Raw genomic sequence first — 25,235 nt, 5'->3', positions numbered from 1 at the left:
AAAACCCATGATCCCAGTTTGAAATCTGTTACATTTTTGAGTGATTCTAGAATTTCTTCTCTCGTATTTCATTTCCTTTTGACAGGCAGCAGTATCTACAGATCTTTGGGTACTTCTGTTGCACCTATGTTTGTCCACCTCTTCGTATGGTACCTTGAAGAAGTGGCTATTTTTCCTATTGATGATCATCAGTAGAGATATCTGTTGATGTCACTACAATATCATTTTTATGGTGGAACATGGCTTGCATGAGCAACTACATGCATAGTTTTTGGTTTGTTGAACTCCATAGTGTCAAACATCCAATTTAATTGCAAGGATCTATTTATTATAACCAAAGCCTGCTCCGCAGGGGGCCTCCAGGGAAGCTTTCTCATGTATGGAGAAGCTTATTTACAATGGACAGAAACAGCATTTCTCAGGGTGGTGATACCATGCTCCTCACAGGAAAAAATAAATAATGCTTCATTTAATTAAAGCATTTTTTTCCTTAAATCTTGGAACCCAAGTTTTTCATATGCGCAGATGGTACTAACACGGGCTGTCCAAATGGTAAGAGTCCTCTTGTTACTGCCAGCCATTATCGCTGAGAAGCTGAGCATCACTCGGCTGCACTTTTTAATGATAAATTGGACAGTAGAATTTTTTTTATCGCTGAGAGCAGTGATTGCAAATCTTCCATATCGCCTAATATTGATAAATAGACCCCTAAATGTTCTTTCTGTAACATCTTATTTTTGGACCTTTTTATATGGAGGTCCTAATTGGTAGTTTTGTGACATCTGTGTTTAGGAAACGGGACGGATCTTAATACTATTCTCTGATTTCTCTTTCATCCAGTCTGGGGGACACTGCTTACCATGGGTTGTGGAGGGAGCTTGGGGGAGTTGGCACCTAACTAGTTAAGTTTTAGTACTGCCGACAGACCCCTCCCCTCTACTGGACTCTTCAGTGTTTTTTTCAGGTGCCCTGGAGTTGGGCAGCGTTTTTTATAGCTAGTGTAATCTTAAAAAATTTTATTTTTCTTTTACTTTTTATTATCCTTCTATACTGGTGACAGTGCTGGAGTGTGTTCTATGAGAGAGAACACACTCACAGCCAGCAGCGCAGGCATTCTCCTGTCAGATGGGAGCCAGAGGCTCTCACTGACAGGGAAACTTTCTGAAAGGGTGCCTAAACTGAGGAGTGGACCGCTGCACTCCTCCAGCCTCCCCGATAACCGGCGCTGCCATGACAGGCATAGAGTGTCGGTTATCGGATCTGCAAGTAGCGGCGGCCATCTTGGATTTCGGGCCAGCAGCGCTACGGAAAAGAGGAGGAAGGGGGCTATACCACGGTTCCCCCCTCATGCATAGGAGGAGGGCGCCGGGTATGTCGCTGCGGAGACCTCTGTAAAGGGGTCTCCATTACCTGTCACGCTCCATTTTTTTTATTTTTTTATTTTTTTTCAACGATTGGAGCTATTGAAGGGGGGGGAGCTAATACATAGAGTTCCCCCCTCCTTCCACAGAGAGATGGTATATCCCAGTCTTCTGGCACCAAAGGAAGCCCGTGAAGAGAGATCAGAGCTGAGGGAGCAGACACTGGACAGACTGCCGTGGACTTCTCTCCTTTTTGGCCCTGGGCTAAGTATTGCCTTTAAACACACATATTGTTTATTTTCTGTGGAAAAAAAGTAGGCTGTAAGGTTTACATTATAGTCTCCTGCTTGCCTACAAAACAATTGGTGTTTAATTATTGCAAGTACAACTTTTATTATACAGATTAGTTGTTTCTTGTTATACAATTTGTTTTCTGCATACATATCTCTCTCTATTCTCTCTGTTACACAGCTAGATTAACCCTTTAATCTGTGTGTTTGGTGTGCCTTCCTTTATAAAAAATGACAGATAAGGGAAAGGGCCCTATTGCAAAATATTTTACTTGCTCAAAATGTCAAGTTAAATTACCGTGTGGGCAGGGGGACCCTAAATTGGCCCTCTGTTCTGCCTGTGATGCAGGGGCTTCCACTGTGCGGACTCATCAGCCCACAGCCCCTCTGACGGAGGAGCCGGCCTGGGTGGCCTCCCTGACACAGTCGGTTTCCTCCTTAGCTCAGATGGTATTACAATCTAACCAATTGCTATCTAATATGGCTACTTCGGTGGCTTCTAGTAATAGCACTCAGCTGGGCCTCCCCTGTTACCACAGGGTCTATTGGAGCGTCCTTACCAGGACCTTCCTCTTCTTTTTTTGACCAAAACACTATCTCCACAGAAGCGACATGGTCCACAGCTTTCCTTAAAGGTTTAAATAAGCTTAACTTGTTGCTTGAGTCCCCAAACATCCCGTACGCTAAAAGGAAGAGACCTAGATCGAATAACCCTATCATGGTCCTTTCAGATTCTGAGGAATCTTCTGAGGATGAGGGGGCAGTGTATTCCGATTCTGACCAAGTTCAGTCTTCGGAACAGGGGGATAGTTCTAGAAACCAATTTGTTAATGATTTGGTTTTTGCAGTTAGACAAGCATTAGACCTCCCAGAACCGGAGGATCCTACGCCTAGAGACAGAATTCTGTTCAAGAAAGCCAAAAGAAAGGCTTGCCGTTTCCCCCCTTCTAGAGAACTCGTAGATATTGCTGAAGCAGCATGGAAACAACCTGAGAAGAGGTTCTCAGTTCCCAAAAGATTCTCCTCCTTGTACCCCTTACAGGAGGAGGAGGTAATTCGTTGGGAAAGTATCCCAAAAGTAGATGTGCCTATTGCATGTTTAGCAAAACACACCTTACTTCCAGCTCCTGGTTCAGCGTCCCTTCCGGATGCCAATGACCAGAAGGTTGAATCCCAACTGAAGTCTATCTTTGCGGCTGCAGGTTCGTCCTTTAGACCCACATTCGCTTCAGCTTGGGTGGCTAGAGCCAAGAAAGTATGGGCAGACCAGCTGGCAGAGGCCTTACAGGGTTCTGAATTACTCCCCTTGGCCTTACACTTAAAAGAGGCATCGGGGTACATTTATGAGGCGGCTCAAAATTCAGCGGCTGTCTCCTCCTCTACGGCTGCATCCGTTTCAGCTAGAAGAACTCTATGGCTGAAATCCTGGGAAGGAGATGCAGAATCAAAAAAATCTGTTGAAATCATTCCTTTTTCAGCAGCAGGTTTGTTTGGACCGGAATTAGATACCTTAATATCCCAGGCTACGGGGGGCAAGAGTACTCCCTTGCCGGTTTTCCCAGGTAGAAGCAAAAAACCCCGGTTCAGCTCCTTCCGTCAGCCCTTTCGAGGATCCTCCTTGTCCAGAGGACAGTCGTTTAGGGGTAAACAGCCAAATGCCCGAGGCTTCTCCTCTAGAGGAAGATCCTCTTTTTCGGCCAGGCGCCAGGCCTCCAGGACTCAGGAGAAGCCTGCGTCCTGACGACCACTTGGTTCCCCGGGGGGAAACCCCAGTGGGAGGTCGTCTGTCCACTGTTGAAGAAAAAGAGACAGAGTCCTCCCAGGACCCCTGGATTCGAGGCATTATATCAGGGGGATACAGGATAGACCTGCTGGGTCCCAGACCCCATCAGTTCTTCGTATCCCCCCTACCCCGGGATCCATCCAGAAGTCAAGCAATATAGGATTGTGTCGCTTCTCTTCTCTCTCAGAAGGTTATCTGCAGGGTTCCAGAATTCCAAAAGACACAGGGTTTTTATTCAAACCTGTTCCTTGTGAAGAAGCCGGACGGCTCCTTCCGACCCATTTTAAACCTAAAGTCACTCAATGTACACCTAAGGGTAGACAGATTTCGGATGGAATCTCTGAGGTCGGTCATAAACGGATTGGAGAAGGATCAATTTATGGCTTCCATAGACATAAAAGATGCATACCTCCACATTCCCATTTGGAAGGGCCATCAGTCCCTTCTCAGATTCACTGTAGGACCCTCCCATTATCAGTTCTGGGCCCTCCCCTTCGGCCTCTCCACAGCACCGAGGGTTTTCACAAAAGTCATGTCGGTTATGGCAGCTCGTCTGCACCTTCTGGGCATTCAGGTCGTGCCTTATCTGGACGACCTGCTCTTCAAGTCCTCCTCAGAGAGTTGTTTGCGTTATCACTTATCCCTTGCCTTGGCGATTTTCAGGAGCCACGGATGGCTCATCAACTTGAAGAAATCTCAGATGGTCCCGTGTCAGCGCATGGTTTTCTTGGGCCTCATCATGGACACCAGCCAACAAAAGGTGTTCCTGCCTGTCGAAAAGGCCACCTCAATTCAGAGTATAACCTCCCAGGTCTTGTCCTCTCCCAGACCCTCAATCCATTTGTGCATGCGGTTGCTGGGAAAGATGGTGGCCTCCTTCGAGACCATTCCCTTTGCTCGAGCCCGCTCTCGCTGTTTTCAGTGGGATCTGTTAACAAAGTGGTCAGGATCCCACCTACGTCTGGACCTACAGAAGATCTCTCTATCCCCGAGGTCCAGGGAATCCCTCCAGTGGTGGCTGATTCAGGATCACTTAACAGTGGGCAGATCCTTCTCTCCGGGGGCGTGGGTCATAGCAACGACAGATGCCAGCCTGAAAGGTTGGGGGGCGGTAATCCTTCACCTCCGGCTTCAAGGCCTTTGGTCGGTTCAGAAATCATCCCTATCCATAAATGTGTTGGAACTGAAGGCTATTCTCCTAGCCCTCAAAGGAGGACAATCCCTCCTCCAGGGCCACCCTGTCAGAATTCAATCCGACAATGCCACGGCTGTAGCATGTCAACAGACAGGGAGGAACCAGGAGTGCAGCAGCAATGAAAATTGCAGCCCAGATTTTGTCTTGGGCAGAACTTCATGTTCCGGCAATATCGGCTGTATTCATTCCAGGAATACGCAACTGGGAAGCAGACTATCTCAGTCGCAACCAGATGATGCCGGGGGAGTGGTCTCTGCATCCGGAAGTGTTTCAGTCCCTGGTTCAGAGGTGGGGCCTTCCGGACATAGATCTCATGGCCTCCAGACACAACAGGAAGGTTCCCAGGTTTTGCGCAAGGTCAAGAGACCCCTTAGCCGTGGCAATAGACGTCATGACCATGGGAGTTCAGGATGGGGTACCTATTTCCTCCTATCTCCATGCTTCCTCGCATCCTCAGACGGGTCAGGCAGGGGGGTCTACCAGTAATTCTAGTAGCTCCCTCATGGCCGCGCCGAGTCTGGTACGCGGACATAATCTCCATGGCAGAAGGACCAGGGTTCCGTCTTCCATCTTCCATCTCGAGACGACCTTCTCCTTCAGGGTCCATTCCTACACCAGAATTTACCTCAGCTCAGTTTAACTGTAGAAGCCAGCCTCTGGAGAGCTAGAGGTTTCTCTCCAGATGTGGTGAACACCCTCATGCGAGCCAGAAAACCAGTTTCAGCTCGCATCTATCACAGGATTTGGAGAACTTATATTAGATGGTGCGAAAGTAGGACTTGCCACTCATCCTCCTTTCGCCTCACTCGCTTGTTAGCGTTCCTTCAGGATGGCCTGGAGGCAGGTCTCAGGTTAAGTTCCCTAAAGGTCCAGGTATCCGCACTTTCGTTTTTTTTCCATAAGAAATTAGCCGATTTACCGGATATCAGGACTTTTCTCCAGGGAGTACTGCATATTCAGCCTCCCTATGTTCCGCCGACAGCACCATGGGATCTCAATCTGGTACTGGAAATGCTTAAAGGGCCTCCTTTTGAGCCCTTGCGTGTGTCAGAATTAAAGTGGTTGACCTGGAAGGTCCTCTTTCTTTTAGCTATCGCTTCTGCTCGAAGAGTTTCGGAATTAGGAGCCTTGTCCTGTCGGGAACCATATTTGGTTTTCCACGAGGACAGAGCGGTCCTAAGAACCCTTCCTTCCTTCCGAAGGTAGTTTCGGCTTTTCACCTTAACCAAGACATTGTAGTCCCGGCCTTTTCATCCTCTTCCCAATCTGATCTCCAGACTATGGAAAAGTTGGATGTGGTTAGGGCTCTGCGCATCTATGTAAAAAGAACTTCACAAATTAGACATACAGATTCTTTGTTTGTCCTCTATGATGCTAATAAGAGAGGCTGGCCAGCCTCAAAACAGTCCATCGCTAGATGGATTACGGCAACGATTAGACATGCTTACATAAAGGCTAACCGTCCTGTGCCAGAGAGACTTACGGCCCATTCCACCAGATCGGTAGGGGCGTCGTGGGCAGTGAGAAATGGGGCTTCTGCGGACCAGCTTTGCAGAGCAGCCACCTGGTCCTGTGTCCACACGTTTACAAAATTTTACCAATTTAATGTATTTGCATCTACGGATGCAGATTTCGCTCGTAATGCTTTGCGAGCGGGATTTTCAGAGTAGTCCCACCCTTAAGGGGCTGCTTTAGAACGTCCCCATGGTAAGCAGTGTCCCCCAGGCTGGATGAAAGAGAAAAGAGGATTTATGTACTTACGTTAAATCCGTTTCTCTGATTCCGTCTGGGGGACACTGCGATCCCTCCCTTCTTCTGTTCTTCTGTGTGCTCTTGTTTGACTGGCCTTACTCCTAGGGCTTTTTAATAAACTGAAGAGTCCAGGGGGATTGTAGAGGGGAGGGGTCTGTCGGCAGTACTAAAACTTAACTAGTTAGGTGCCAACTCCCCCAAGCTCCCTCCACAACCCATGGTAAGCAGTGTCCCCCAGACGGAATCAGAGAAACGGATTTAACGTAAGTACATAAATCCTCTTTTCTGTCATTTACCTTTTCTTAAAAGGCTATTTTGCAATATTTATAGGAGTTACTTATTTCTAATCGGAACGGTCAATTGCAAATCACTTGGTTTCTTGATCATGGTTACTATCAAGATGTTGACTATTGCTTTAAATAAAACTTGTGAAAAGCTAAATCCTAAGAATGTATCCACACCATTTTGTTAAATATATTGCCTTCAGATACATTTTAAGAGAACTTGCATAAATACTGGATAATATCCTTTGATAAATATTTGAAGCTAAAAAAAATCATTACAATCAGATCTCCTGCATGATTTATAGGTGAATATTAATCCAGTTGGCAAATATACTATGGAGCCATACACATTCAGTCACAAAAGCGGTTGCTATAACTGTTTTGGAAATGTTGTGTGTAAGTACATGAAAGTGCGTTGTACTATTTTACATCCTCACTCAAGCAAAAGATTTGACATTCGTGGTTTGTACAGTTATGCCATGGATTTTTGTGTGTATAGGTTTTTCTTGCCCCCTGGTGTACTCTAATTCAAATTTAGGTTTTGGTGAACAGTCCATTGCCAAAACTGCAAAACATGAAAATAAAATTCTGCTTGCGTTTCATTTTGCTGTAGTGAAATGCCACGTTTTGCATGGTCATCGTGGATGGGTAATAGTCTCCATCTGGGCAGTAAACCAAAATATATCACACTTCAGGGCAGAAATGTGGGGAGGGTCACTGTTTTCATGTTATGGCAACTAAGCATCTAGTAGCAGCAGGAATATGGGAAGTCAATATATGCTTATGAGTGGATAGCAAAGGAGCAAGGACCATTGATCTTTGTGGACTGGACACTAAAGGAGGGAGGAAAGGAGGGCTCAGACTCTGTCCCAAAGCTAGGCTATTTTTGGGCATGAAGACCAGATGTTTATGAACAAACCCTGTTGTCCATATCCACGCAAGCATATTTGTATTAATTTATAACTACTACTACTAACTACTGGCTTGAGACCAGCTCCGTTTTAAGCAATATGTGTGTGCTGATTCAATCATTGAAACAATTTATTGTTAATTTGACAGTGAGAGTCACTGCAGTGAAATGGTGATTTATTTATTTATTTATTTATTTTTTTTTTACAATAAAGCATTTAATAAGGTGACCAATTGCTTTAATTCTAATACCTGGGTGTGCAGAGCCTCTTCCTTTCATTTGATGGCCGTGGATGATTGCTGGCAGTTGTCCTTGTCCACTGACACCAGGTAAAAGTTTCTGTACATGAGAAAGCAAGTTGCTGGAAACTACTGACACCACTTTGTGTCTTATGCCTCTGTGATGTCATTTGTTCCTAATGAATTGATAGGCTGCTTTTTCATGAATATTGGTTTATCACACAAAGTGGCTGCCTTCACTCTGGGGGTGGAATGGCTTTTTATTTAGGAGGTGCAGTGACACAATTGTAAAAATGTGCCTATTAATGGCATCAAGTAGTTTTGTTTGTATTATACATAATGTATTATTTACCTTCTGAATACTCAGAATGTATAGCAGACTCACAGTATGTTGTGCTCAATACAGGAGAGAATACAGAGTCTGAAGCAGAGTATAGAGTTCATGGCTGATCTCCAGCCCAGCGGGAAGGACAAAGAGAAGGGAGACTCTCAGGGAAATGTAGAGAGATCAGAAGACCTGAAGGAGGAATCCATGGACACCAGTGATGTGATGGCTTTCAGAAGTCCTGCCAAAGAGTTGATGAAAAGGTACAATACATGTACAGCAGAGTTATTAAGTTTGAACAATCTGAACAAATATCTACACATACTTAAAAGTCAATATTCTGTTAACATAAGTTTACTTGGTGCATTCTTTTAAAAAAAAAAAAAATGAGTGTTCTTTGGATGACGCACACTGTTAGGCTTGTGGCAAACATAGTGCATAGCATTAAAACCAAAAGTTAGACCATAATATTGTCCTTCACTAGTTGTCTGTTTTCTCTCTGCTTTCTGCAATCATGGCAGCTGTCTTAAAAAAGGGTTGTTTTTTTTGTCACCCGCCCATAGAGCACGGATTTGTGTGCCCAGGCTATTGTTATCCATGGGCAATTTCTCCCAACTTTGCCATGGAAGATTGTAACTCAGTCAGACATTAGACATGCCTTAGGCCTACCTAACAAGTACTCTTCTCACTGCTCTGTTTAAGAGGATGCAGAAAATTTCAGTTTTGCCATATTCTGTCTATTTTCTCTGCAATTCTTATACAGATATGAAGTCTTTGAAATCTTCTTTTATTCTTTCTGTGTTTGGTGCTTTTCAATAACCTTGTCTCAGATTGGCTTTCAATGTGCTTTGATCTTTGTGATGAAGCTCTTGCTTGGTAATGCACTAATAAATCCAGGGAACTGTCACAGTTAGCTGTATTTATTTTTAAATCCATTTAAAAAATGTAATTTAGCGGAATTAATTTATGATGTGACCTCTGAAGACACCTGATTGCACAGGAGTTTATTTAGCTTTAAAAAAGGGGTGAACATTTATGCAGTCCAGTTATTGTCTGTTTGTTTGTTTTTGTAATTAAGGAAGTGTTTTCTATTTTTCAGAGGATGAAATTTCCTAATAAATCAGTTTCAATGATGAAAGAAAAGAGGTCATTGTATTTTTTTGTGTGTATGTATACATGTGTTCGTAAAATGATGAAATCCTGCCGGTTTAGCCTGTTGATACATTTTTGGTAGCAAAGCTTACCGTGCTATGTACTGCTTCATAGTTTCACCGGTATGATGAATGTATAGGACAACACATTGCTGCTTGTATGACCAGCTTTGCTTATAAACTGTTCATCGCTTTCCTTTCTTGTCAGAAAAGATAAGGAGCAGCAGGAGGAAAAGCAGAGACTAAATGATGTAGCTGCAGAGAGAGAACAGGAGCAGATTGACCAAATTATCAGAGACTCTCTTGGCAAGTTATCAAAGAGAGGGATCACCAGCCAGGTGAGAACTAGGCAGTTGGCAGGTTTCACAAAACGCACATACGTTTTAAAGAATGAGTGCATTTGCCGAAGGCATTTTCCTCTCCTAGCTGGTAAAATATTTAGCTATAAATACTCAGGAAACCTCAATTATAACTTAAATTGGAGACAGGTTCTGAGGGCTATCCCGATGGGTGGATATTTCCCCCAACCTGATAGTTTTAGAATGTATCGGGGGGGGTATTTTTTTTTATTCTTCCTAATCTCTTGAACTCATTAACCGCTGATTCTGCTTTGCAAGATGTTGTATGACCCGGTCCCGACAGGTGGCTAACTAGACCAAAGACTTTGATTACGGACAAATAGGACAGACCACTGATCTCAAGCATTAGAAGAAGAAAACATCTTGACAACTGTTAAGTTTGTCGGGTGGATATATTATGCTTTTGGGTTGTGCGGCACAGGAAATATTAATTATATGAAAGGAAGAATGAATTCAACTAAATGTCAACAAATCCTAGAAGCTAATGTTTCAGAGTTAGTGAAGAAATTGAAGTTGAAATGAGGTTGATAATTCAGCAGGACAACTGTCCAAAACAAACCTCCAATCAGCTACCAAGTATTTACAGGTACAAAAGATTAGGGGTTTTGAATTAACCTTCATAGTCCCCAGACTTGTCTGTTATAGCAAATATGTGGCGAGTTCTCAAATATGCAAATACTTTTTTCAATCTGTGGAGATCAGCATATAGCAGTTGTACCCTGCAGTGGTTATCGGTTGTTTTGCATCATGATTTGATGAAACGTGCAACTTTGCTAGGGGTGCCTAAACTTTTGCATACAACTGGATGTATGTGTATGTATAATATATGCTGTTATTTTTTGGTTCTATAAATGTGTGAATCCTTGTAACTGACACATTTGGCATCCTTATGTTTAGGTTTACTAACTCATTCATTTTTTGTGGGAACTTTCTATGGTTCTGCTAATCATGTAAAATAACAAAGGCGAGACATTTAATTTCTTCTACTTTCGCCATCTCCCAGTATATCGCGCTATGCAATAAAAAGAGATTTGTTTCAATATGCTTTGAAAGGAAAGCTTTGTATGTCCTGAAAAACATTCCCTTTGGTACACTTCATAGTTTTTTTTAAAAAAAAAAGGTTTTACCACCACAGAAATGCCAAATAGTGTGAAAATATCCATGGCCATAAAGCTAAATGTGACCTATTGCATTACAGTTGGAGTTTGAGAGAAGGAAACCTGATGGGACTACAACCCTAGCTATGCTGAATCCTGTCGACACAGCACTAGGTAAGCAGATTCTGGGGGCACATAATTAGGTATGTATTCCTTGTTCTGACGGCTGGAAAAATATATTTAGAAAACAAACCATTTTTGTGAGTATATTGTTGGAAGGTTTCTATTGGTGCACTAAGGCAAAAGATATAGGTGGTCCATTGTGAAAAAGTATATATGAAAACAAACATATTTTCTTTCATCCAAGGGGCACTAGGAACATTACAGAGGTGCGATACAGGTGTTTGCTCACTTTGAGCTTTCTGAAGGAGGATTAAACTCCTTACCCTCTATAACCCCCCATAGGTTGCCAGGATTTTGTTTTTTTCAAAGTGCCCACTAGAGCTGGGTACTGATGGCAGCAGTCTAATGCCTCCTGCGAGCTGCCAACGTGGTATCTCCTCTGGGAGGACGTGATCATTGCCACTGAGGCACTCACCGACCTGGTAGAATGTGCCATCACATTTTCGGGAACAGGTTGTCCTGCCCCAAGGTATGCCTGGCGAATTGCCAAAGCATTTCGCCTAGTCTGGTTAGACACTGGCCGAACTCTCTTTGGGCATCATAGAAGTCATATATCCTGCGCACTTCATGGGTCCTGTGGACATAGGTCCACAAGGCCCCGATCATGTCCATAGAGTGAAGAGAGGCCTCTTCCTCTGGAGCCTTATCCTAGTCTAAAGCCAGGGCCACAATATCCCGATTAAGATGAAACTTTGAGACCACCTTGGGTTGTCGTTCCTGTTATTGGTGAACTTTTGTTTTTATTTAAATGTACATGCTCTAAATGGTAAATAGATGATTTGCAAACATTTTATTAATCTTTGCACATTTTATAGCTGAAAACAAGATATCCGTTTCTTTGCAGCACTGTTAACTTTTGCAGAGAACTATAATATTATCTCCACAATTTATAACTGTAATGATAGTCTTTGTTGGCTGACAAGTTCTATTGTACTTAAGGGGAAGTGAGAGGTCTGACTACTTTCTTTTCTTTCTATTGTACTGGTAGCACACGTTAATGCATGAGAAATTGGATGTTCCGCATAGTTAATTTAAGTGTGGCTTTAAAATCTCAGAACCCAATGGTGAAAACAAACTCATAATCATTTTATCATCCTGTTCTTTTAATGTACTTGTCAGGCATTAGTTAGTCTTTGGAAACTGTATTAACAGAGGATAGGTGGGAAAACTTTCTTATGTTTTTCTACCTGAAGGCAGCCGGAAAGTTAATAGTTTGCAACTCATCTTGTTATTTTGGACACACTATTTTTTCCATAGAAATCTATTATCAAATTTCCATTTAAGCTGTAACTAATATAGTTCCGAGTTATGTAATGCTCTCTGGTGGAAAACATGCCTTTATAATTTAAAGAATGTACAATTTAAATATGACAAATTGTTCCTAAGAGTTAAACAATATAATTGGTCTATAAAATGTTTTCTCAATGTACTGCTTGTTCTGTTCTTTAGAGCTAGGGCATGGTACCGCCATTCTTGGGTCCACAGCTGGCCGGCTGCAGTCAGGAGTTAATTCACTCCAAGGTTTTAAAGAAGACAAACGCAACAAAGTCACTCCAGGTACCTTATTTGTTTGTTTTGTCAAATCTATTCTTTCTTGCAGAATGCAATAGCCTCAATGCTGGTAGCTGATACAGCCAGGTCATACAATATAATTTAACCCAGCTGGGCTACAAGTAATAGGGAATGAAAACTGATAGCCCTAAAGGGGATAGGACAAGGAAAAGCATAGGGGCAAGCAGATAAGAACATAGGGATAACGAGAGAGATAGTACGATGCATCGACACGGGATGAGTGACCCACTGTCATATGACTTCACTGTCGATCAGGACATACTGTATTCTATGTCAAGGGATTAGTTGATAGCATTGAAGGCTTCTGCTTCCATGTAGAGTTTCCAATATTTTGTTTTGTAGTTTACAGGTTCAGCAAAGTGGCAGAAATATTTCTCCCAAATAGATTTTTACTTTAGGGTCTTTCTAACTCTTTTATGGCAACATGGCTCAGCCATTGGTGAGGTCAGTGCTCAGTGGTCACTTCTGTAGTTGAAGAATGTCACACATACACGAAATGATAAACACAGCTTTCCTTCCTATATATGTAATATAGTTGCAAGTGTGGTCTAATTCACAGAAACTTTTGAATTGTTTTACAGACCTATTTGTAAACTTTCAGTCAAAAGACATGTTATGATGGAATTATGTGTCCTTCATCCATAGTTTTATACTTGAATTATGGACCATTTACCTCCTACGCTCCTTCATATGACTCCACATTTGCAAACATCAGTAAGGATGACTCCGACCTCATTTACACAACATATGGAGAAGACCCCAGTCTTCAGGGAACTTTCAGGTATAATACATCAAGGTTATCTCAAGTATCTTCAGATCTGAATGTTTGTGGTGTATGTATTAATTTTATTAATATGTGCCTTTCCTTTAATTACCCACTGCAGGAAATTAATTTTAAAGTTTTATATCTTACAAATCATGGTTTACAAATCTGAATTCTTTTTTTTTTTTTTTATACCAGAGTTTCATCATCCTGGAGAATAACGTAGTAATGATCTAAATGGGGTAAACTGAATGGGCCAGCTGGTCTTTATCGGACATTCACCTTCTATTCTTCCAAATATTAGTTCTGTGTAGGAGTGTAAAAATGTTGATTAACCCCTTCACACATTATGACGTTTATGTGTACCATCTACTATATAAATGCCTAGTGGCGTGTGTGGGGAAAAAAAAAACCAAGCTGCAGTGCCACCTGCTGGGCAGAGTTATACACTGACCTATATATTTCTTGAAGGAGAAGTGACAGTTGGGAGTGGTTGGTGGTTGCCGGGGGTGACAGTGGGGAGCTTTTAACACCTTAAGTAGCTTGATGAAGGATGTGGCGATGAAGATGAAGGATGAGGTGATGGAGAAAAATGATGAGGTGGTGACATGTGGACAAACCCACGTTAAAAAAGGGCGCTTGTGTCGGGAAGTAACGCTCTTCCCCTGAGGAGGCCTGGCCTAGCCCCAAATGCATGACAAGAACCTTTTTAACACCTTAAGTAGCTTGATTTGACTAGAATGCATGAGTATCATGCACGGGTTAACTTGTATAACCTATTGCTGCAGTGTTTAAATGCCTATGTGACCATTTCCCCAACCGCCGACTGTCGGGGCCAGTGTTGGGTACAAGATGCACTCTGTTTCTTTCATGGCGTCAAACATTTGAATCTTAACATTGCTTTTATAATTACAGCTGGATTTTTTTATTATTATGAATTTGTTTCATGTGTGTCTGAAAAATGAACTTGCAATAAGCTATACATACAAAAGTTTCTTCCCGAATGTAACATGTTGCATTACTTTTTTGTTGTTGTTCTGTTTAAATTTATGGTTCATATTTAACTGTGTTATCTCATATGTTACATGATTCAACATCTTGAGTATTGGTCAAAGAAAGTTACTACCTCGGCTCAAGAGATATTGCTGGCTCCTAACTCTTGGAGAAATTTAACAGAAAAATGACCCACCTGTGAGGTGGCTCCCTGTCCGTGCAGGGTAGATAACTTAGGTGCTGTGGTGCTTAGTTTCAAAAGATGTGATTTTAATCTTGGCTCTCTCACTAGTATAAAAAGCTTTACAATACAGTATGTGAGTGTCCGAAGAGATACTTTGGTACACAGGACACCTGGTCGCCAGGATGTATTTTTTGGGCACCTTGACGACAATTTTTGTGGAGCCCTTTCCTAGGCAGTATTTTTTTTTTCCTTTTTTATTTGTCAATTATTATTTTTTTTTTTAGTTTTTGATTCCCTGATTTCAGGAGAAGTACTAAACCCAGTTTCATATTATTGAGCTATGATTATCCAGATGCATTCCTGTTCCTGTGGCAAGGGAACTATCCAGGGTTAAAATGAAAAGCAGGACAGATATGTTATGTAAAGTACAAGTGTGACTATTAGACATTTTTTGTGGATCATAGAATGCACCAGCTTCGCGTTACTTAAGTGGAAATGTTGTCACTTGTTCTAAATTAGAAAAATTTGCTAATGCTTAATTAAAGATTCTAAACACACACACACACACACACACACACACACACACACACACACACACACACACACACACACACACACACAGTTCATGCATGTAAACAAACACTCTAAGGTGTTTTGTTTGGTATATGTAAGTCCTCTCTACCCTGAGCTGTGGGACCAGCGAAAAGAAGGGTAATCTCTTGTGTTTTCTGTATTGCATATGTACAAAAACTGTTCTGTTTCTAATTGTTTAGCATACAAGATTTCTTGGAAAACACAAAATTCCAACCTTATGGGATGGCGGACTGCATTCTCGATGTTTTCAGTGATGGAGAGTATTCCAGAACACAAAGAACACAGAATACGGTAACTTTTTTTTCTGCATAAAAATAATGGTGATGACTAATACAGATGATGGTGTAAGCATTTAGCCCATGTAGTCTGTTGGAACATAGGCTTTCTTGATATAACGGATGCTTACCTCCCATGTTCCCATATGGGAAAGGCATCAGTGTCTCATTCGCTTTGTGATCAGAAAGGAGCATTTCAGTTTAGGGCTTTACCATTTAGTCTTTTGTCCCAAGGGTTTTCCCAAAAATTATGACCGGAATTCTTCGTTCTCCGGGCATCACTATTGTGCCTTACTTGGACGACTTGTCGTTAAATGCTCTGCCCTGAATGTGTTCTCCTACAGCACATTCACTTGACTGTTCAATTTCATTATGTTCTCCAATGACAAGAATGAGAAAAGAGGATTTTTACTTGCTGTATAATTCATTTTTCTGACTCTATTGGGGAACTCTGTGCTCCCTCACCCTTGTTCTGGATGTTTGTTGTTGGTGTTAACAATAACCAATGAAAAAGTAAAAGAGAAGCAGAACAATCTGAAGATGCCCATTTTGCAGAAGTTTAACTGTCGGATCAAAATTCCTACCTCCAACCACTTTAAAACTGACTGTCTTAATATGTGGCACTTTGTGAATGGTAATGGCTGTTCGGTCTTGTACATAGTGTGTAAAAATGCTCTTAGTCCCTTTTATTTCTTCTCCTCAGAAAAGGGCACAATCTTAATCTGCAAACCCATGCACTTCTCATACATCTATGCTCACCTTCAATACCAAAGGTTTTTTTGTGCGGCGTGTCAGTAGTTTTGTATTTCATAAGTGAAACCCGGTTTACAGGTATTTAAACTTGCTCACTATAGTTATTTGTTTTCTAGGCAGCATCAATTGAAAGCTCAGCTAAGCTAGACAATATTAATACCTCTGACCAGTTTGCAAGTTTGAAGTCTGTGTTTGGTCTGGGAATGTTTGATGAGACATTTGATTCTGAAGGTAAGAAAATTCCTCTGCTTCTTCAACAATGTCATTCTGTTTGTTAGCATTGTGGAGGTTATTTCACTGAGCTCCGGCACAGAGGTACTAGCTGTACAGCTCTTACTTCAGTTTTGTTATCGATTTAGATACACATTTGTTGAATCTACACTTCATTTGTTTTAATGGCCCGGTGTTGACAACTAATGAGAAACGCCTCAGTTAGAAAATTCACAGATAATTGCATGAAGCAGTTTGAGGATTTACATCAATCTATAGGATACTTTTGCACGAATGCTCACAAACTGGGTTGAGCAAAAATATATCCACGTGGGGGACATATATTGCCTGGTGTGAAAGAAGGGGGTAACCTCCTGTCTTTTTTTTTTCTTTTTCTTTTTTTTCTTTTTTTCATGAGGATAGGGCAGTTCTTTGAATTAAGCATTCTTTCCTCCCTACGGTGGTGTCAAAATTCACATAAATAAAGACATCATCCCTGCTCTGACCAAATGTTGGTCTTCAGGGGACGAAGTCTCTGTTCATTTTTTTTAGATGTAGTCTATGCTTTGCGTTTGTATGTGCCTAGGACTCAAGATGTGCGCAACACGGTGGATCTTTTGGTCCTCTGTGATGCACACTCGAGGCTGGCTGGCCTCTAAGGTGTCTATTGCTTGGTGGATTACATTTGTAATCTGTCGGGCTTATAATTGGGCCGGACAGCCTGTTCCAGATAATTTTTAGGACTCCACAAGGTTGGTGAGTGCTTCCTGGCTGACACTGCATGGTGCTTCGACTGAGCAGCTGTGTCGGGCAGACACCTGGGCCGTTCACACGTTTACTTAGTTGTACAGGTTTGTGTGTCATCAGGGGAGAAAGGTGCTTTGCACTGTTTCTTCTGAGTGTTCCCACTTATAATTGCAGCTTTTGAATGTCTCCGGTATCCCTCAATTGGATGTGGGAGAAAATAGGATTTTTATACTTGGTAAAATCTCCTTTGAGGGACAACGGGCACCCACCCTTTACACTCTAGTTTCTCTTTTTGTTTGACATGTCAGTTGTTTTTGTTTTTTTTGATCAAGAGAATGTAATTGTTTTTCACTTTATCTGTTAGTTTTTTTTTCTTATGTCTCATTTGCTGTGGTGTTTGGTTAAACATAAACTGAAGCCTAAAAAGGAGGGAGGTAAAGAGCTAGCTAACAAATTCTTAAAGTGCCCTATTTTACTACACTATACCCCAATGTCCTTGGTGTCCCCCAATGGACTAGGAGAAACAGATTTTATGTAAGTATAAAATTCCTATTTTTCTATAATAATTCTACTTTTGAGAGTTTTATACGTAATCCCACTGAGTGTCTCTTTACTAACTGTATAGCCATATACAGAGAAGACACTAGTACATATTATTTTATTCAGTGTATTACAATACTAAAAATAGTACAAATTAAAAGTTGATTACAACCATTGATTCCATGATAGTGTAAAATGTACAAAAATTTGCCAAATCCCACTTTTTGCACCTAGCGAAGACCCCCGCGTTCCAATTGTTTCTGCTTCTAATAACATAAACAAAAATAGTCTGATATCTTCAAAAAACTGTAGAAAAATAACCAAATAAGAATACATAGTATGTTCTCATTTAAGTGACCAAGAACAATCCTACGGGGGAGATCAATGCAAAGCGAAATCTGCGGCGATGTCTGTCCTGAAATGTCCGCTCATTTTTTTGTTTGCACTTCATAGAGGTGTGAGATTCCTCTACCATAATAAGTGAAAGTATGTGAAGGAGCACATCACACAAGGTTCTGGCTGTACATTGAATTCCCCCCCCCCCCCCTCCCATTTGTCTAAGATGTAACAAAGCAAAAATACAAGGGAAATATGCAAATCATGTTTTTAATCTAATTTGTAATCTTGGGACTAGTAAAACAAGGCTTTTTTTATTTATTTTATAAAAATCTGTATCACATGCCCATATTAAGCTTGTTTTGATGGGAAAAGGGATTACAATTGACTACTAATGTCTAGACTTCTACATTCACACCGAAATGTAATTACAGAGGCAAAGACGTTCCAGAAGAAACTGGATGAAACCACTAAGCTGTTATGGGAACTGCAAGAGGTGCAGAATGAACGTCTAAGTACAAAACCACCTCCGAACATGGTTTGTCTACTAGCACCATCCACAAAAGAAGTCCAGATTGGTAAGTTTCATTGCTCAATTTAACATTTGAAGTTCAGAGTGGTCCGACTTTAATATTTGTTTTTGTTATACTTTGCACACTGCACTATTTATACATACCCAAAAGGATTTGTTTCCTTTTGGGTGGCATTAGGTGACCTGAAGTAAGATAATAAAGTTTTACCTACCAGCTCACATTGGAGCCAGCAGGTCCACTGATGCCTGTAAAAGTCAGGAGATCCTCTCATTGGCTGGCCATATTCATGTGAATGAGAAGGTCACAGGGGAGAGGCATTGACATCTCAGAACAAGTCCGACTGAGCTGCAGGGAGCTTCTTCATCTTGGACCTTTAGCCGTAGCGGGAGCCCACCAAGTCTGAAAAAAGAACAGATGAAGGTTTCTTGGTGGTTATCTGGAGGAGGGGAAGGTTGCCAGATATTTGCTTGTTTCCTGGCTGTAAACTTACCCCAACAGCTGTTTTTCCATGTTGTTGAAGGAGGGATATTATTTTGTTACCCAAAAAAATATACAAAGTATTGATATGCATAAATCTCCAAAAGTGACACATTTGTCTAACATTTACCTTTAGACAAATACAATAGTAAAATAAAAAATAAAGAACAACATGATATTTAAATATACATTGCATTGTACAGAATCATGTGAGTAGCTTGTAACACAGTCTTTAACCCTATAATATATATTCACACTCACTCACACACTCTTATTACTGTCCTTGGATATATTTAACCAGACTGCTGCAGTATATAGCTTAACCTCAATGGGAGTGCTTGGGAAAAGTTCCTCAGCACTTTAACACTTAGCTTTTTTTCTCATAGCGGACAAAGTAAATGAGAACCTGAAGGAACTAGCCCAACGGGTGAATCCAGGGGACGTTGTCAGCATTCTCGGGATTCGGAAGGCAATGGGAATTACCTCTCGTTACCTGGGCACAGAAGAGATGGTGGTAGATCTGACAGCAGGTATAGAAGCAAATTGTTTATTTTAAGTGTGTATAGGGATAACTAGTCAATTATTTAAATTGAATAATATTATTGTACATATCCAATGCCAGACAGTAAATTTTAAATAGCTCCATCAATCATAGTCAAGTTATTCTTATTTTCTCTTTCATCCGGTCTGGGGGACACTGCTTACCATGGGTTGTGGAGGGGAGCTTGGGAGTTGGCACCTAACTAGTTAACTTTTAGTACTGCTGGCAGACCCCTCCCCTCTACAATCCCCCTGCCCCTTCCTGTCCAGTTTTTTTTAGGTGCCCTGGAGTTGGGGCAGTGTTTTAGTACTTAGGATAAATTTACAAGTACAACTTTTATAAAAGATCTGTTGATTACTTGTTTTTTATATCTGTTCCTCCACATTTATAAAAATATATATATATACTTGCTCTCTCTATCTCTCTCTCCATTTCCTCTCTGTGCTCAGCTAGAGTCATATTTTACTCTGTGTGTTTGGTGTGCCTTCCTTATAAGAATGACAGATAAGGGAAAGGGCCCCATGGCTAAATACTTCACATGCTCAAAGTGTCATGTAAAATTACTGTGTGGCCAGAAGGACCCTTTGGCACTCTGCTCTGCATGCAAAGCAGGGGTTCCCACTGCACATACCCAGCAGCTTTCAGCCCCACCGACGGAGGAACCGGCCTGGGTGGCCTCCCTGACACAGTCTGTTTCCTCCTTAGCTCAGATGGTTTTTCAGTCTAATCAGTTGTTATCTACTGTAGCAACTTCGGTAGCTAATAATGCTAACCCATAGTCAGACCTCCCAGCTTCCTCAGGTTCTAGTGCAGCGGGTTTGCCAGGACCTTCCTCATTGCAGCCTGACCCAGCCCCTGTTCTTACAGACCCGGCATGGTCTACGGCCTTTTTAAAGGGCTTGAACAAGCTAAACCAGTTGCTTGATACCGCTAATACCCCGCCTGCTAAAAGAAGGAGACCTAGATCCGTAAATCCCCTTATGGTCCTATCAGACTCTGAAGAAGGCTCTGAGGAAGAGGGGGAAATTTATTCAGATCCTGACCAATTACACCAATTGCAACAGGAAGACAATCCCAAAAACCAATTTGTTAATGATTTGGTTTTAGCGGTTAGACAGGCGTTGGACCTCCTTGAGCCGGAGGATCTTACTCCCAGAGACAGAAGCCTCTTTAAGAAGGATAAGAGAAAGGCCAACCATTTTCCCCCTTCTGCTGAGCTTAGGGTTATTGCCAAAGGGGCATGGAAACAGCCTGAAAGAAGGTTTTCTATTCCTAGGAGATTCTCTTCCCTGTATCCCTTACAGGAGTAAGAGGTGGTTCGCTGGGAGACTATTCCCAAGGTAGATATCCCTATTGCCCGTTTGGCAAAGCATACCTTACTTCCAGCTCCTGGTTCAGCGTCCTTTCCGGACGCCAATGACCGCAAGGTTGAATCCCAGCTAAAATCCATTTTTGCGGCTGCGGGTTCCTCTTTCAGACCTACATTTGCCTCAGCTTGGGTGGCTAGAGCCATGGAAGCATGGGCAGACCAGCTGGCAGAGGCCTTACAGGACTCAGAACTTCTCCCCCTGGCCCTGCATTTGAAGGAGGCTTCCGGGTACCTATACGAGGCAGCCCAGAACACAGCGGCGGTTTCCTCTTCCATTCAGGCGGCCTCTATTTCTGCAAGAAGAACACTATGGCTGAAGTCCTGGGAGGGTGATGCAGAATCAAAAAGGTCCGTTGAATCTATTCCATTCTCTGCAGCTGGTTTGTTTGGCCCGGAATTAGATACCCCTATTTCACAGGCTACGGGGGGCAAAAGCACTTCCTTGCCAGTATATTCGTATAGGAGCCGCAACTCTCGGGGCAGCTCCTTCCGTCAGCTCTTTCGGGGGACCTCCTCTCATAGGGGACAGTCCTTTAGGGGCAGACAATCTAATTCTCGAGGCTCCTCCACTATGGGGAGATCCTCGTTTGCATCTAAGCACCAGGCCTCCAAGACCCAGGAGAAACATGCGTCCTGACGACCACCCGTACCACAGGGGGCACCAGTGGGGGGACGTCTGTCTCTATTTTGGGAACAGTGGGCAGAGTCCTCCCAAGATCCTTGGATCCGGGAAATCATTTCAGAAGGATACAGGATAGACCTGTTGGGCCCGGCCCCGCAGCGTTACTTCCAGACCCCGCTCCCCGGGATCCATTAAAAAGACAGTCTATACAGGATTGTGTCGCTTCTCTTCTGCTTCAGAAGGTCATCTGCAGAGTTCCAGATTGCCAGAAAGGGCGGGGGTTCTATTCCAACCTGTTCCTAGTCGGGAAGCCGGACGGCTCCTTTCGTCCCATCCTAAACTTAAAAGGCCTCAATGTTCACTTAAGGGTGAACCGATTTCGGATGGAATCTCTGAGGTCAGTAATAAACGGCCTAGAAAAGAACCAGTATATGGCGCCCATAGATATAAAGGACGCATACCTCCACATTCCCATTTGGATCCACCATCAGTCTCTTCTCAGATTCTCGGTGGGACCATTTCACTACCAGTTTCGGGCCCTCCCCTTCGGCCTCTCAACTGCGCCAAGGGTCTTCACGAAAATTATGTCAATAATGGCAGCATGCCTTCACCTGCAGGGAGTTCAGGTCGTTCCTTATTTGGACGACCTACTCATCAAGGCTTCCTCAGAGGATTGTCTACTTCATCATTTATCCCTCACCCGAGCGGTTCTCGAGGGCCACGGTTGGCTGATAAATTCAGCAAAATCCCAGATGGTTCTGTGTCAGCGCATGGTTTTTCTGGGACTCATCAGAGACACCAGCAAACAAAGGGTGTTTCTCCCAGTAGAGAAGATCAGCTCTATTCAGACTGTAACTTCTCAGGTTTTGTCTTCCCCAAGTCCCTCAATGCATTTATGCATGAGGCTACTCGGAAAGATGGTGGCCTCCTTTGAGACCATTCCTTTTGGTCGGGCCCATTCTCGATGTTTCCAGTAGGATCTACTGTCGAAGTGGTCAGGATCACACCTACGCCTGGAACTTCAGAGGATCTCCCTATCCCCGAGGGCGAGAGAATCTCTTCAGTGGTGGCTGGTTCAGGATCATCTGAAAGTGGGCAGATCCTTCGCTCCATGGTCGTGGATCATAGCCACGACGGACGACAGCCTGAAAGGTTGGGGGGCGGTAGTCTTGCACCTCCGACTTCAGGGAAGCTGGTCGGTTCAGGAATCCGCTCTATCTATAAATGTATTAGAATTGAAGGCCATTCTCTTGGCCCTCAAGGGAGCTCAGCCCCTTCTTCGGGGCCAACCGGTCAGAATTCAGTCCGACAATGCCACGGCTGTGGCATATGTCAACAGGCAGGCAGGAACCAGGAGTGCAGCTGCCATGGATATCGCAGCTCAAATACTGGTTTGGGCGGAGTTAAACGTTCCAGCAACATCTGCAGTTTTCATTCCAGGAATAGAAAACTGGGAGGCGGACTATCTAAGCCGAAACCAGATGATGCCGGGAGAGTGGTCTTCCAGTCCCTGGTTCGGAAGTGGGGTCTTCCGGACATAGATCTCATGGCCTTCAGGCACAACAGGAAAGTTCCAAAGTTTTGCGCAAGGGCAAGGGATCCCCTAGCGGTAGCAGTGGATGTCATGACGATGTCATGGGAGTTCAGGACGGGATACCTATTTCCTCCAATTCCCATGCTTCCTCGCGTCCTCAAACGAGTAAGGCAGGCCGGTCTGCCGGTAATTCTAGTTGCTCCCTCTTGGCCGCGCCGAGTGTGGTACGCAGACATATTGTCAAGGGCGTAAGGGCCAGGGGTCCATCTTCCGCATTGAGACGACCTTCTTCTACAGGGTCCATTCCACCACCAGAGTTTACCTCAGCCCAGTTTAACGGCATGGCTGTTGAAGCCAGCCTCTGGAGGTCTAGGGGTTTTTCTTCCACCGTAGTTAACACTTTGATGTTGGCTAGGAAACCTGCTACATCTCGCATCTATCACAGGATTTGGAAGGCCTACATTAGGTGGTGCGAAAACAGGACATGCAATTCATCCATTTTTCATATTCCTCGCTTTTTAGCTTTTCTTCAAAAGGGCCTGGAAGCAGGTCTCAGATTAGGTTCCCTAAAGGTGCAGGTATCGGCACTTTCAGTATTTTTTCATATGAAATTAGCTGATTTGCCAGATATTAGAACCTTTTTTCAGGGAGTCTTGCACATACAGCCTCCTTATGTACCTCCTACAGCTCCGTGGGATCTCAACATGGTACTGGATATGCTCAGGGGGCCTCCATTTGAGCCCTTGAGGGAGACAGATTTAAAATGGTTGACCTGGAAGGTCCTCTTTCTTTTGGCAATCGCATCTGCTCGTAGGGTTTCTGAATTAGGAGCCTTGTCCTGTAGAGAACCTTATTTGGTTTTCCACGAGGACAGAGCGGTGTTAAGGACCCTTCCTTACTTTGTCCCCAAAGTAGTGTCAGCTTTACATCTTAACCAGGAAATTGTAGTTCCGGTCTTTTCAGCTTCTTCCCATTCAGATAAACAATCTATGGATAAGTTAGATGTTGTTAGGGCTCTCCGCATATATGTTAAAAGAACTTCCCAGATTAGACGAACTGACTCTTTGTCCTTTATGACGCTAATAAGAGAGGCTGGCCAGCCTCAAAACAATCCATCGCAAGATGGATTACGTCTACCATCAGACAAGCATATATAAAGGCTAACCGTCCTGTGCCGGAGAGACTTACAGCCCATTCCACCAGAACGGTAGGGGCTGCGTGGGCAGCAAGGAATGGAGCTTCTGCAGACCAGCTTTGCAGGGCAGCCACCTGGTCCTCTGTCCACACCTTTACAAAATTTTATCAGTTTAATGTTTTTGCATCGGCTGATGCAGATTTTGCTCGTAGTGCTTTACGAGCGGGATTTTCAGAGTAGTCCCACCATTAGGGGGCTGCTTTAGAACGTCCCCATGGTAAGCAGTGTCCCCCAGACCGGATGAAAGAGAAAAGAGGATTTATGTACTTACGTTAAATCCGTTTCTCTGATTCCGTCTGGGGGACACTGCGATCCCTCCCTTCTGTTTTCTTCTGTGTGCTCTTGTTTGACTGCCCTTTTTTATCCTGGGGCTTTTTAAAACTAACTGGGCAGGAAGGGGCAGGGGGATTGTAGAGGGGAGGGGTCTGCCAGCAGTACTAAAAGTTAACTAGTTAGGTGCCAACTCCCAAGCTCCCCTCCACAACCCATGGTAAGCAGTGTCCCCCAGACGGAATCAGAGAAATGGATTTAACGTAAGTACATAAATCCTCTTTATTAACATAGTTACATTGTATTTTGTATTAATGAAACCGTTCTTTATCCTACTCTTTTCTCAGCAGGTTCGGAAGATAATCCGGTTTTACCTATTAATGGGAGAGAGTGCCCACCAATGGCAACATAGAGAGGGAAGAAGATTGACAAAACTTGTAAATTAATAGGCACTAAAATCTTTTAAGTACAATAAACAAGAATGTGTTTTTAAGTTTGTCTGTTGACTTATTTGACACCTGTTGTGTAAATGCATGGGAGCTTTATGTCTCAAAGCTGCTGAAAATGTTTGTTTTTTTTTGTCTTGAGGAACTATGCCTACAAAGTAATGTAAAGCCACAATATGATGCCTGAACTTTTCCCTACCACAGCCACAAGTTGTTGTATTGTAAGAGGATTATCATACATACAAGAGATTGACAGGACAATTATATGAAATTATAGGACAGTGGGAAAAAAAATCATGTCTCTTTTCAGAATTGTTAGCGTTAAGTGGTGTAACAAAAATAATTATATACA

The 25,235-nt window shown here is 42.9% G+C and overlaps 1 protein-coding gene across 1 annotated transcript in view; it reads left to right on the top strand.

The window, feature by feature from the left end:
* The window catches only part of BRD7 (bromodomain containing 7), a 32,986-nt gene extending 8,058 nt beyond the window's left edge, over nucleotides 1–24,928 (top strand). Inside the window, exons 7-16 of the mRNA XM_075188856.1 lie at nucleotides 8,221–8,402; nucleotides 9,499–9,628; nucleotides 10,848–10,920; nucleotides 12,379–12,486; nucleotides 13,147–13,282; nucleotides 15,215–15,326; nucleotides 16,180–16,294; nucleotides 18,331–18,474; nucleotides 19,293–19,436; nucleotides 24,788–24,928. Of these exons, the coding sequence (XP_075044957.1) occupies nucleotides 8,221–8,402; nucleotides 9,499–9,628; nucleotides 10,848–10,920; nucleotides 12,379–12,486; nucleotides 13,147–13,282; nucleotides 15,215–15,326; nucleotides 16,180–16,294; nucleotides 18,331–18,474; nucleotides 19,293–19,436; nucleotides 24,788–24,849 (1,206 nt within the window). The 3' untranslated portion in view covers nucleotides 24,850–24,928. The remainder of the gene's footprint in view (nucleotides 1–8,220; nucleotides 8,403–9,498; nucleotides 9,629–10,847; nucleotides 10,921–12,378; nucleotides 12,487–13,146; nucleotides 13,283–15,214; nucleotides 15,327–16,179; nucleotides 16,295–18,330; nucleotides 18,475–19,292; nucleotides 19,437–24,787) is intronic.
* Nucleotides 24,929–25,235: the final 307 nt, after the last annotated feature.

This window comes from Mixophyes fleayi, chromosome 10 (genome assembly GCF_038048845.1).
Source record: "Mixophyes fleayi isolate aMixFle1 chromosome 10, aMixFle1.hap1, whole genome shotgun sequence".
Taxonomy (NCBI): Eukaryota; Metazoa; Chordata; class Amphibia; order Anura; family Limnodynastidae; genus Mixophyes; species Mixophyes fleayi.
Note: the sequence above shows the minus strand (reverse complement) of the source record. Positions and strands in the feature narration are given on the sequence as shown.